Source organism: Monodelphis domestica, chromosome 3 (assembly GCF_027887165.1).
Source record: "Monodelphis domestica isolate mMonDom1 chromosome 3, mMonDom1.pri, whole genome shotgun sequence".
Classification (NCBI taxonomy): domain Eukaryota; kingdom Metazoa; phylum Chordata; class Mammalia; order Didelphimorphia; family Didelphidae; genus Monodelphis; species Monodelphis domestica.
In genome coordinates this window covers 1,476,900-1,490,407 of record NC_077229.1, presented here as the reverse complement: position 1 = coordinate 1,490,407, position 13,508 = coordinate 1,476,900, and the positions used below count along the sequence as shown (strand labels likewise).

The 13,508-nt window shown below is 47.9% G+C and overlaps 2 protein-coding genes across 4 annotated transcripts in view; both read left to right on the top strand.

Moving 5' to 3' along the window:
* Positions 1–621, top strand: part of LOC103105101 (zinc finger protein 420-like) — a 35,197-nt gene extending 34,576 nt beyond the window's left edge. Inside the window, exon 5 of the mRNA XM_056821179.1 lies at positions 71–621. Coding sequence (XP_056677157.1) covers positions 71–177 — 107 coding nt within the window. The 3' untranslated portion in view covers positions 178–621. The remainder of the gene's footprint in view (positions 1–70) is intronic.
* A 1,745-nt stretch (positions 622–2,366) lies between these two features.
* The window catches only part of LOC103105264 (zinc finger protein 420-like), a 32,718-nt gene continuing 21,576 nt past the window's right edge, over positions 2,367–13,508 (top strand). Inside the window, exons 1-4 of one of the 3 annotated variants that reach the window (XM_056821184.1) lie at positions 2,367–4,510; positions 6,244–6,295; positions 11,311–11,431; positions 12,804–12,908. In XM_056821184.1, coding sequence (XP_056677162.1) covers positions 6,263–6,295; positions 11,311–11,431; positions 12,804–12,908 — 259 coding nt within the window. In that variant the 5' untranslated portion in view covers positions 2,367–4,510; positions 6,244–6,262. The remainder of the gene's footprint in view (positions 4,511–6,243; positions 6,296–11,310; positions 11,432–12,803; positions 12,909–13,508) is intronic. The other 2 variants (XM_007490091.3, XM_016432472.2) reach the window with 2 other exon arrangements.

The window sequence follows — 13,508 nt, the reverse complement described above, 5'->3', positions numbered from 1 at the left end:
AAAGGATTATATTCACAGAATTAAAACCTAAAGATCATTACCCATTTCCCCCTCCTTTCTCTCTCCCCAGAGTTACATTCACTTCCATTACAAGCCAGGCAAGCAAGAATATCAATCACCTTCAAGCCCAGGTCTACAGGATACGCTTCACAGCAACATCTCCAAGTACTCAAGTGAAACATAGTATAAAGATTAAAATTTGAGTATTCGAGTCTATTTTTTACAATAGAAATATGGAAGTTAGAAATTGAGGGAATTTCTAATTCTGGTTTATCTCTCATTCACCCCTTAACCTTGCACCCAACAACAAAATATTTGTTACCCATTTCCCAAGTCATTGTGTTTGATTGTGAAAGCTGATCAAAAGCAACAATGATTCTCCTAGCTGGTTACCCCACAGGTCAGGGGGAACTAACTTCCTTGTCACCCTATGTAATTCATCTATATCTGTTGTAGTAACAATGTTTCATTGACTCTCTCCTTAGTCTTTGTATTTGTTGTTGGGTTCTATAGAAACATGTATGTAGAAAAATGATTGTGTGCCAGAAGAGCATGTACTCACTGAACCTATATAATAAACCAAACCTCATGCATGAAAGAACACTGGGTGATGCCTAAATACGGATTGAGCATTCAGTGTCTATCATTATTATTCTACTAGAATTCTACACCTATACAGAAGGACTCTCCCTTTTGAGAGACTGCTGGCTCAGCTCTCAAAGTATCCCAAGTAGAATTTGGGGGTGGGGGAAGCTTGCATCCCTTGAAATCACTCTAACAAGCAGACAGGAGACTTAGATGCTAGCAGAGAAAATGCAGTCTTTATTTAGGAAAAAGGGGAGAGGTCAGGAGCACAGCCTTGAATGATCTCTTGGTGGCAGTGCCCAAAGATGTTCACATGAATTCAGAATTTATAGGGATTTAACACAGTTCTTCTCTTCTTGTCACCCACCACCTGTGTGTAACAATGTTTGTGTTTATTATATTACTTTTTCTTCTCTCCTTAAATTTTTCCCAGAGCTTTCAGAGTGATAGTATTCCTTAAGTTTTGTAAAAATGGAGATTTGAACCCCGGACTTCAATTGCCAGGATTTCTTGGTAGCTCCCAGTTTCCCATAATCCCAGGTGAGGTCCTCACTTGGGCCATGAGGAGAGAGGAGTTTTTAAACTAACTCCATCTTCTTTTCATTCTCTCGGCTTCTGCGTCTGGGCACACTCTGCCCTCTACCTAGCCGGCAAAATGTAGGTTATACATGCTTTCTTATTTGTATTTTCTTTATTTCTTAATCTTTAATAAACCTCTAAAAATATAATACCTTTAGCAGAGAAACTAATTTTAATCTTAACAATTGGTGACCTAATGGGAAAAAACTCAATTTTTTTTTTAAAGATAGCCTAAATAGTGATTTTTTAAGCCACATTCCTCCAAGAGTTTTCAGAAAAGCCTCTTGAACTGGACCTGTTTGATTCAAATCAATCACAGCTCCCAGCTCTGCCTACCCCAGTGGTCTCTCGCTCGCTCACCTGGCCCAGCAAAAACTGGCTTCTGACCCAGATGACTCATTGCCCCAGGCCCAGCCCCAGGACCGAGGCTGCTGGTAGCAGACCCAGTTTCTTTAGGATCAAAAACTGGCTGGTAAAAATGGGGGTGTTTTTTCTTTAGGTTACAATTAGCCTCCACGTGGACTGGGGGCAGGGGATCACAGGGAGGGAGAAAGAAAGAAAAGAAGGTAGAGGCTTTTCCAAACAGGAACTTACAAGCATGCAGTATTTAAGAGGATGTCTTTTGACTGTACTGATAATTTACTTCACTTGAGATGCAGGGGTAAAATTCAGCTCCCTGCAACTCTTTAGCCAAATTTGAGATTCCTAAAATCCACTCTATGGGGGGGGCAGTTCAGTGGCTCAGTGAATTGAGAGCCAGGCCTAGAGACAGGAGGTCCTTGGTTGAAATCTGGCCTTGGACACTTTCTGGCGGTGTGGCCCTGGGCAGGTCATTTAACCCCCATTGCCTAACCATTACCAATCTTCTGCCATGGCCTTCTTACCAATCTCTGACATGGCCAAAGACAAGGGATACAAGTATGAATTAGTTATTGTGTATAGAGTGATGAGATGGGTTGGAGCATATCCAGCCAAGAAAAATGATACAGCCACAGTACTAAGATTTCTACCGAAAGAAATTATGACATGGCATTCCTGATACCATAGACTTAGACGGGGGGGGGGGTCTCATTTTAATTTCCACGTTCTACATGAAACATACAAGAACTTGGGTATCAAATGCAATTATCACAATGTCTATAGACCCTAAAGTTCAGGCCAAGTGGAAATAATGAACAAAGAATTGAAAACACAAATAGGAAAACTCTGTTCAGAAACACACTTGAAATGGACAGATGTTATACTTCTTGCTTTGTTTCACATAAGAACAAGACCTGGAACTGATATGCATGTATCACTATTTGAAATGCTGTATTGTCAACCATTCTGGCATGGTAGGACAGTAAAGCCATCATATCTGTCCAAGTTAAGAGGGGGAATGTGTACATTATGAATATTTAAAGCAAATACAGGATAGGCTGGACAAATGAAGAAAATTAGGATTACTTGTGCAAAAAATACCATTAGATTTTTTCATTGCATAAGATAAATCCAGGATAAAGATAAATAAAATAACATCTGCAACAAATAGCCCTAACAATAGTTAACAGCAGTCTCTATAAATGGAAAGCTATGAAAGAGAAAACATAAAGAACACACATGAAAGCGTTGCACATTTTAATATGGAGGAAAAACACAAGAGTACAAATTAAAACAGAAACAAGCACAGCAAAAGCAAAATGGAATAGCAACAGACAGAAAAAGAAATACATACACATTAGAATTAGCTCCAATGAAAAATTGTCTCTACCAAAGTAGCTGCTAACAATTGCAACAAGTAAAATGCAGCAAAATTACTTAACTAGGAATACATGACTCTATGAAATACTTTATATATTGTCAAAGAAGCATGAATATAAAGGACAGAAAAAGCTTAGGCCGGATCATATCAGTCAAAAGGAACATTCCATTTGGAATGTTACCGGGAAAAACAGTTGAAGCTAAGTCAAGGGCTGAGAGCCTTTTGGACTGGCCGGTGTGGCTGATAGTGGTGAAGAAGCTAATTGTGTCTCTGGACTTGAATGAATTAAATTGGAGGTTACCTGCTGGTTGGAAGAAGGGAAGACAGTGGGTTGTCCTCCTATCTCTCTGATTGCCTTTGATTCACATAGAGTGGCTGGATGGCCATTTCCCCAATATTCTCCAAACCAAGGCTCCCTGTAGTATTCTAGAATAGGGGGAAACCCCATCCCTCTTACCTTGTCCTCCATCCTTTCCGGTCTTCCCCAATAAACCCTCACTTGAGTTAAAGAAAAGAGTATTTACTCTAAAGCATCATAGTTCACACTGAGTGAAACTGAAGAATGGGGGAGAAGAAGCTGAAAGGCTTCTGAAGAGGGTCTGGGCGCAGCATCACCCCAGTGCGCTCTTGCAGGGGGTGGGGGCCGCCGAGGTCTGTCTCTGGAACTGGACGCCAGGAGCTGTCCGGGAGCTTTCAGCCCTTTTCTGTGGTTGCCCGCGACCTGCTCTTCGTCTTCTTGTTCCTGTGCTCCTGGCTCAGGCTTTGGGTACAAGTCTCTCATCTCAGCCTAAGCAGAGGCCGCCTGGGCCAATGTCCCACCCCCTCCGCTCCCCTCCCCTCCTCTCCTCTTCTTTGACCTCCCAGGGAGGGGTTTGAGAAGGGAGCAGGAGTTAGAGGAGGGAGCAGGGGGCGGGGGAGGGGAAAGAGGGAGAGGGGCGAAAGCGGGAGCCTGAGAAAGGAGGAAAGAGTGGAAAAGGGCGGAGAAGAGGAGGAGGCTGGGAGAAAGGAGGAGAGAAAGCAGGGAAGCGGGGAGGATGCCGGGAAGAAGGAAACCGCGTGATGGCCGGGGACAGGCTCCAGGAAGCCTCACTGGGCAGACGGGGGTTTCCTTGACAGGATACGGAGAAAGGGAGCCCGACACCGGAAAAGGCCCGGCTGGACTGGCCCAGGAACCCCCTTCGGGCCTCCTCCCGGCGTCTTCCTGACTGGCTTCGGGAAGCAGCGCCAGAGAAAGACCCCTTCGGGCACGAGAGCCCACGTGGAGATCGGTCTGCTACCCAGAATGCCCCGCGCGGTGCCCTCGGGCCCCCCTCCTGCCTCGCACAAAGCGGGAATGCAGAGACCCCAAGGAAAGCGCAGCGCCCCGAGCTGTGTTAGGAGAGAGAAGAGCTGGGAACTGGGGACGCCGGAGGCCCCGGGAAAGCCCGGAGACCGGAGCGCCCTACAGTGAGCGGGCGAGCACAGGCTCCAGCGGCCCAAAGACCCACGGGGGAGGGGCGGGGGACTCAAAAGGAGGGAAGAGTAGACAGGGGGCGGGCCAGCCGCACCGCGCAATCTAGCCCTTGAACCAGCGGCGCAGAGGCCTCCGGGAACCCGGAAGTAAAGGTTGTATCTGTTTACCCCCCTCCCCCACTTCCAAAGCTTTTCCTACCGCCGCTCCTTTGCTGGCTGTAGATCTCCTTCCGCTCCGCGCCTCCAGCCTCGGCGGGGGACAGCGCGAAAGGGGGGGCGCCGCGTGGGGAGGGGCCAGACGGAGGGGAGCCTGGGGGAGGGCGGGCGGCAGAGAGCAGGACTGAGTTCGAATCCTCCCGTTTACGAGTCCCTCTGGGGCCGACACCTCCCGCCTGGACCTCCTGAATCCCCCCAAAGCCGGGAGCCCCTCCCCTCCCCCCCCCCCCCCCCCCCCGCGTCCTGGGACGCTGCAGCTGGGCCAGGACGGAGCGGGACAAACAGCGCCTAAGTGCGAGCTTCCTGCGGGGTACTGGGTATCCGGGCTGCTCTGGTGTCTTGACAGGGGTCGTCTGTGGCCTTTGGCTTCCTCTTCGGGATCTTCTTTGCTCCTAAAACGACCTGCCTGGAGTGGGGCTGGCGAGGAGGAGGGCCTTCCCCACCGGGAGGACTACCCTCGGGCAAAGGGAACACTGGGGAGAGTGCGGGGCCTGCATGGGGAGGGCCTGGGTTCCAGTCTGGCCTCAGAAACTTCCTGTGCTCTTCTCGGCTCCCCCTTTTGTCTTTGAACCCCCATCCTGCCCTGGCCCCCTGGAAGGGCTTCCTGGCTGGGCCCTGGGAGCACAGGGAGGGATCCCCATGCCCCTCCCCCAACCCAAGGGGGCCTCTTTAAGCCCCTCCCCCCCTGAGCAGGGCTTTGGCTTTGGGCCAGTTTCTTGTCAGACTGGACACACCTTGGCCTCTTGACCACATCCAGGCCCTCCCTTCCTGGTCCTCCCCCTCCCCCTTTAACTCCTCCCCCCACAGCACCGACCCCCCCTTCACCTGTCTGATTCTCCTGAGATGGTTCAAACCCCCCCAACCGCAGATGGCCCCTCCTTGTGAGCCTCACATTCCCGCAGGACCCCCCCCCCCAGGAGCTCTCTGCTGCCCCCTCCTCCTTCAGGCTGTATCTAGGCTGTCTGGGGGGGGGTGAGGGAGGGTCCCTGGGATGGTGGGAGAGGGGAGGAGAGGCCCCATGCAGAGGGAGGGAAGGACTCTCCTGCCCAGCCTGGTAGGGGTGGCCCAGGGGGAATCCCAACCCAGGGGAGGGGGTCTAGGGGCAGAGAGGGGCCATGACCCCCAGCTCCTCTGGGCTGCCCTCAGACCCAGCCCCCTGAGGATCCCTGAGCTCTGCCTTCCTGACCAGCACCCTCCCTGAGCCAAAGCCCTTTCCTGGCCCCTTCCTTGGCTTTTTCTTTTTCTTGAACTTTTTGGACCTAATTGGGGTTGGATTAAACACTGATTGGGTTGGGCTGGAACTGTGTGGGGTGGTTGTTAATAGAGACAGTTAGAGGTAGTTATAGGATCTCCATTATAGACATGGGGAACTTTTCTTTCTCTGCCTTTTTCCTGTATTTCTCCCCTTCAGTGACTCATTTTACTCATTTACTGTCTCTGCTTTAATGAACCTAAACCGTTCAGAGGAAAAGCTGCTGGGCGGCTCCTTTCCTTGGCCTGAAGGGCTGACCTGAATTTACTCGTCTGCTGTATTCTCAGTAAACCTGAACCGATTCAAGGTTCTCCCTTATTGTGTCCAAACTCCTCATTTAACCCTGACAGAGACGAGGCCGGGAAAGCTGGAGGAGCTTCAGGGGGGACTCACTGGGGCTGCTTTGCTGCCTCCACAGGGAGCCTGGAGTGCCCGGGATGGCCTTGGAGAGGGACAGACTTGCAGCCCAGGTCAGTGCATTCTAGCTGTAAAAGTTAAATTATAATCTGTAATAATAAAAATATATTCTATGAAGATTTATTAAATGATCATTACAAATTAAGGAATAAAGAGGGTACAAAATAAAAACCACATGCCAGTGACTGGTTAGCCATTTTTAAAGTCCCTGCACTTAGCTTACCACCAGCACCACCACCATGCTTGCTGCAAACCAAAAAGAGTGCGGGATCCTCCATGTCCCTGCCTTATATCCCCTGTCTACAGGAAGTAGGTAAGGGAAATGTAGTTCTTTTTTAGGGTAACAGGTTTTCAATTATACATTACCCCCTGAGATCCGTGGAAGACTAGTCTCAGATGGGTCTTGTAAACATACCAACTTTGAAATTACAATCATTTGGGGATAAAAGGAAAAGAGAACAAAACCAATCATTGATAGGCCCATTGACAAAAAGCCAGTTAGGGGGAAGTTCCCTTCGGCATAATAGTATACATACAAACAAATGCATTCAACCCCACACAGTTCAGATCACCACATCCCAGAGTTCACTCTGGATCTTCTCGTGCATGTGCATTGTGTGGTCTGTGGAGGCATCTTCATGGTTCCTTCTCCAAAGAATTCATTTTCTGGATTCTGAGAGGTAGCATGTTTCTTTTCTTTTTTAAACATTATTTTATTTGATCATATCCAAACATTATTCATTGTAAACAAAAATTTTCTTTTCCTCCCCCCATCTCTCCCATAGCCGGCGCATGATTCCACTGGGTATCACATGTGTTCTTGAATCGAACCCATTTCCGTGTTGTTGGTATTTGCTTAGCATGTTTCTTAACCTAAAATTACTCTTAAAAAGAATTTAAACTTTGCAATTTAAAATAATAATAATGATACACACACCCCTGAAGAGAGTGATTGAAAAACACAGGGATCACTTAGGGATTTATGGCTGCGCTATTAAGTACATAAATCAATTGGCAAGAGAAATAAAAAACATTTAAAAATCCAAATAAAAGAGAAAAAATAACTTCTGGATTAAATATGAAGTATCAGTCTTAGGTGTAAAAATTTTATGTATAGGAAAAATAAATTTATAACAGATCCTTGAATCAGAGCCCAATTTAAGCAATTATATATTTACCCAATCAGCAACCAGGACTACAGAAAGTTTTGCCACACAATGAAAGACAGAAAAGGGACTAGATTATAGGAGCCAGGTAGGAGCAAAATTTGAGATAGCAGTTTATCTCTTCTTCCCCAAGAGTCCCCTGGCTAAAAATAGCCTGGCCAGTAGGGAGAGAAAGCAACAGGGCAAAAAGTAGGAAAGGAAAAAAGCAGCTCCAAAGAGAGTTGGAGTTTGCAAGGGTGGGGTGGGCAAAAAGCCTTGGCAGGAGAAATGTGGCTTAAAAAATTTATCTCGGCTATCTTAAAAAAAATTGAGAGATTTCTTGTCCCTTCTAGTCACCAACTGTAAAAATTAAATTATAATCTGTAAAAATAAAAATATGTTTTATGGAGGTTTATTAAGTGATCATTAGAAATCAAAGAATAAAGAGAGTACAAAATAAAAACCAAGTACCTATGACTGGTTAGCCATTTTAAAGATCGCCATGCTTAGCTTACCACCACCAGCACCATGCTTGCTGTAAACCAAACAGAGGGTGGGATCTTCCATGTCCCTGCCTTATATCCCCTGTTTACAGGAAGTACGTAATGACAGGAAGTCAGTGGGATCCTGGGAAATGTAGTTCTTTTTTTAGGGTAACAGATTTTTCAGTTATACACAGCTCCCTCAGCCAAGGAGGTCCTTCCATGGCTCAGGCACAAGATGGGCTGGGAAACTTCTCCCTCCTTCCTGCTGGGCCATTTCTCTCCCCATATGCCAGGCAGAAGGAACAGCCCTTCCTGGCTCTCTTCTTGGCTTTGAGAGTGATTCCTTGGCCCTTGGGCAGCTCAGATCCCAAGAGCTCCCCCCAGACACAGTCTCCCATGTTGGATTTCCATGTCCAAACAATCTGTGTGTGTGTGTGGGATGGAAGGAGGCTTTGTGGGAGGAAAGACTCTCAGGGTTCTATGGAGAACATTGGTTCCCAAAGGGAGGTTTCACCTGGGACTCAGAGGAAACTGAGGCCAGAGGCAGGAGGGACAACCTTCCCTGCAGGGAGACAGACGGCCCCTGGAAAGGCCCAGAATCAGACCGTAGAAGGTCTTGGCCAAGGATCAGCCCAGTGTCCCTGGGTCAGAGGAGGAGGAGGGAGGTGTGAGGGGAGAGGAAGGGGCTGGAAGGTCAGTATATGCCAGTGAAGCCTGTTGTAGGAATGGTCGGGGTCCTTGCCAGGGACAGCCAGAATCAGGCAGCTGGGGAGGCCCCAGAGAGCTCCCCTGTGGCTTTTGTATCCACTTCAGAGTGTGACCCCCCACCCACTCCCGCACTGGCCTTCTGCTGCTGAGCTCCCTGACCAGAGAGAGTCCGAGGAGTTTGGGGTGAGCCCAGAAAGGACCCTCACACAGAAATGGGGCCTTTTTCTCAGAAGAGGAGCTTTGAGTGTTCTTGAGCAGACCTGTTTGTACCAGAGCCAGCAGCTGGGGACATTACTTCTCTGTTCAGTAGAATTTCTCACTGGTCTAGTCCTTCCCTTGTTGGACAGGCTGGAGAGAAGAGGGTGAGTTTCTGGAAGGCCTGAAAGTTTTCTCTGCAAATAGCTCAGTGGTAAAGAAAGGGACACAGACAGACTGGAGTGCTTCATGTTCTCCTAAAAATATGCTTTCAGAAATCTGTTTACTAACACTCTGGGGTAAATGTTCTTATTCTCATCATTTCATAGTTGAGGAAACTGAGGCAAACAGAGGTTAAAGTTCTGTGCAGAAGTTTTCCTGTTTTAAGTAATCAAAGTTTTCCATTTTTTTGTTAAGTGCCTCTTGAGGTCAGCTAAGCATTTGTGTCCCAGGACGGCAAAGTAAAACATCTCTGAGACCTCTCAATGTGGCCATCGTGCCAGAAAAAGAAAATGATCACTTCAGAGATGTGTGAAAGCTGGGACACTCATGCATTGTTGGTATAGTTGACATCTATTGATCGACTATTTGGGGGGCCATTTGGAACTTTGCCCCAAAGGCTTTCAAACTGTGCTTACCCTTTGATCTAGGCATGTGTCCCAGAGGGATCCCCAACAGGAGGAAAGAATCTATTCATATTCAGATACTTATATAGCAGGTCTTTTGGGGGTAGCAGAGAATTGGAAATGGAGGGGCCTTCATTCATTGGGGAACGGCTGAACACGTGGTGTGTGATTATAGTGTCACCCTGTTGGGCTTAGGATTTAGCATTGGCTCGATTCACAACCACGTCGAACCTGTGGCTTGGTATGGAACGTGGTCTAACAAGGAGGTAGCTGGGTCTCTGTGGCAGCAGATGGCCTGCTCAGGAATTCTGTTGTCCTTTGGACTGAAGCAACGTGATCATCAGTCTGGTTTGTGAGGACATAGGCTACAACGTCAATACATCAATGACACTTTCAAGATAATAACATACCTGGGATGCTGCAGACCCTCAGCTAAGGCCGAGCTTCGGCTGACCAGAAACACAGTCAGATTCTGAGACTGATGGGAGGAGTTTTCTCCTGATTGTACGTCTCGGGGTCTCATCTGCACACTGGCTGCACATCAATCAATCAGTTCTTGCTTCTTTGTACAGACATTGGGAAGGAGAAGGACCCCTTGTCAGGGAGCTTCCTCTGTCCCTCTTCCCCAGGCCGACTTGGCAAGTCCCTAATCTTTTCTCCAGTTAGAAAGCAGATGAACCAACACTGGATTGTTTCCTTTGCATTCGTTGGTCTCGTTCAATTCATCTCTTTTAAGGTAGAAAAGTCTCTTTTCCCCCTGATTTTGATGTCCAGCCCTAAGCCCAGGAAAGGGCCTCGTCCCTATTGGTTAGGCAGTTGGCATACGTTGCTTTAATAAATTGATGTGCTCAGAAGAGCAGAGCTTTGATTCCTCAGGCATTTCATCTGTCACTTGTCACAGTGAAGCTTCTTGTTTTCTTCCTCATTTGCCTGGAAATCTGGTCCCTGGGTCAAGGCTATCCCAGGCCTCCAAGTGTCACACTGGACATCCCCATCCCCACTCAGGACTAGTAGACTGCAGGCACCAAGTCTGTCTGGCCTCAGTGTGAGTCCTCATCTCCCCTCACCCACAGGAACATTGATCAGTGGAACCCCCTTCTACACCAAGGCAGGGCCTCCACCCCTTCTCCATCTTCTCAGGCTTTGCCTTCTCCTGTGTACCTCCTCCCCTGTATGTTCTTCTCTTTCTGGGACGATGGAGAACCCCCAGTTTTCCTTCTCTCAGTCCTGTCTACAGCCTTTGTAGTAATCTAGAGTTCACATCAATGACGTTACTTCATGTCTGGAACGTTTTCCCTCCACATTCCAGACCACTGACCCCTTTAAACTTCCTGTAAGTCCCAACTAAAGACTGAAAACTTTCTACAGGAAACCTCCTCACCTCCGTCTTAGTCAGAGCGCCTTCCTCCTTTCCATTCTTCCCCATTTCTCCTAGACAGAGATCATTTTGTGTCCATTTCTCTGCATATTGTCTCCCTCCCCCACTGGGCTGTGAGCCCCTGGAGGGCAAGGACTGTCTTTGGCCTCTTGGGGAATCCCCAGAAGGGCAGAACAGGTGCTGGAGGTAGAGGGGATGGAAAGGAAAGTGAATGGCCCTTGAGGTGTCCTCTGTGTGTCCCATCTTCTCTGTATCTGCCTCTTCTTCTCCCTTGTGGTCCTGTACTGGAGGACCCCTGGAGATTTCCTTTCACACACTAGAATCTCCTCAGCTTCATTGAGCTGCTTTCCCCAAACCTCCATTGGGCTCTTAAAGGCTCAGCTTCTAGTGCTGCCTCTGACACTGACAAAGGGCGGGACCTTTGGGCCCTTCCCTTCTCTGTGGGTCAGTTTCCTCCTGTAACTGACCAGAGGTGGGGTCTTCATTGTGATGTGACTTTCAGCCTCTGTGCTCTGATTTGGGCTGCTCTAGGTGACCTTTAAGGATGTGGCTGTGGACTTCACAAGAGAGGAGTGGCGCCTCTTGTCCCCACCCCAGAAGGAGCTGTACAAGGAGGTGATGCTGGAGAATACCTGGAACCTGCTCTCTGTGGGTAAGGAGCCTCTCCCTGGTGCCTGAGTCGATCATCTAAGGGAAAATCTTCCTGAGCAGCAGGCAGGGTGGGGAGCAGTTTTCAGTCATGAGGAAGGGAGGAGGGCTGGTAAGGCGAGTCCCCAAGCCAGGGCCCTCCTGCTGCCTGCTTCTCCTGTAAAAGGACTTTGCATTGCATAATGGGACCATGGAGACTCCTTTTGGTACTCCTGAAGCCCAAGATCAAATGTGTGTTGGAGAACCTCAGATATGGAAGTAATCTCAGAGCAGATTCTGCCTCGCCTCTCCCTGGCCTGGAATTAGGTCTCCGAAAACCATATGGGAAAACTGTTCAGGAGGGTTTTCCTCCCACCCTCTTTCCCTTTAGGGTGGATCTACTATTGGGGATATTTTTCTCTTTAATCGACATAAACTTGTAACTCACAGCTCCTAGATGTCCCTAGCAGAAAAGGGTTGACCTTAGTCTTCCTTCCTATTGCCCTAAGCCTCCAGTAGAGTCATTGAGGAAGGGAGGGAAGGGACGAAACGTTTATAAAGACCTGCTCTTGTCCCAGGGCTCTGCTGAGGGTTTTCTCTATAATAATATGGCACTTCTTCCTTGCCTTCGTCTTTGTAATTCAGTAACACAATTATCCCCATTTTACAGATGAGGAAATAGATTTGATGAAGTGACTTGTTCTGAGGCACCCAGATAGGAGTTGTTTGTGGCGAAATGTAAACTGAGGTCTTCCTGCCTCTAATCCCAGGCCCTTGTCCCCTCTTCTAGCTGCCTCTCATTTCCAGATAATGGAAAACTATGGACTGAGTGCAGCCTTCTCAGAAGAAAATGCCCTAAAAACCTAAATTCTGATTCCAGATTGTTTCCCTAAACTTCTCCCCCCTCCTTTTCCCACCCTATATTCTGTGAAAACTCTCCTCCAGAACACCCCTCAAGCCTCTAGCAGGCCTTGCTTGCCCTCCTCTGTGATTGTCAAGATGAATGGACTAGCTGAGAGTCAACATTGGGCCCAAGGAGGACTGTTGAGTTCCCTAGGAGAGGAGGCAAGAGACTCCCTGAGAGAACAGTCCCCAAGGCTCAGAGATGTGTCAAGGAGGGAGGAATAGATAGGATGATGGGACAAAAGCAGATCCCTCTAGGTCCCTGTGTCTGGTGCTTCAGACTGACCCTCTGGGGGAGGGGAGTTGTTCATTTGAGATCCCTCAACAGGGTAACAGGCACATTCTATCCTGGACTTCTGCATTACAGACAGTGACAGGTGCTGGCAGACTCCTGTGGGAACCTCATGGACAGAGTCTCTAATTGGAGTAACTGGACTCCCTAACCTTTCCCTAAAGAGAACTAACTGAGCTTCTCTCGATTTTCCCTTGCCCAGGGCTTCTAGCTCCCCCAGAAGACGTGATCTCTTCTTTGGAGCAGAGGGAAGCCCCGTGGATGCTGGGGCAAGAAGGTTTGAGGAGCTGCTGCCCTGGTGAGAGAGGTGATGTTACAGTTAAATTAGCATATCTACCCAGTTGATAATTTTATAATGTTTATTAGAAGGGTAGACAATCATAGTTTTAAATCTCATTCTTTACTCTAAGCTCCAGATTACATTTAGCCTATTCTCCATTCCCTTCCTCCTTCCCTGCTACCTCTCTCACTCTATGGGTTCGTCCAAAAAGCCCGCGTCAGTCCTTGCCCTCTCTCTTTTATTGATGTTTGCAGATGCTGGCCTGGCATTTTAAGAATGTTGATGGAAAGGTCAGCCCTCCAGGAGAGGGAGGGAATGAACTTCCCTAACACAAACCCCCTGAGATAATTTGGGAGACCAGTTTCCCCAATGGATCATTTAAACGTAACTATTTTAAACCTCCAAATACCTTCTAGCTAAAAGTACATACAATATTGCATTTTCTAAGAGGAAATTATAATAGGTAGAGAGGAGAGGGAAACATGAGAAGAAAAATACAAAAACTGATTGATAGATGCATTGACAAAATGCCCATTTGGGGGCAGTCCCCTTTGGCATAAGAGTTTGCATTCAGAATAAGTATGTTCAACCCCTTTCCATTCAGTTCATTATATCCCAAAGTAATTC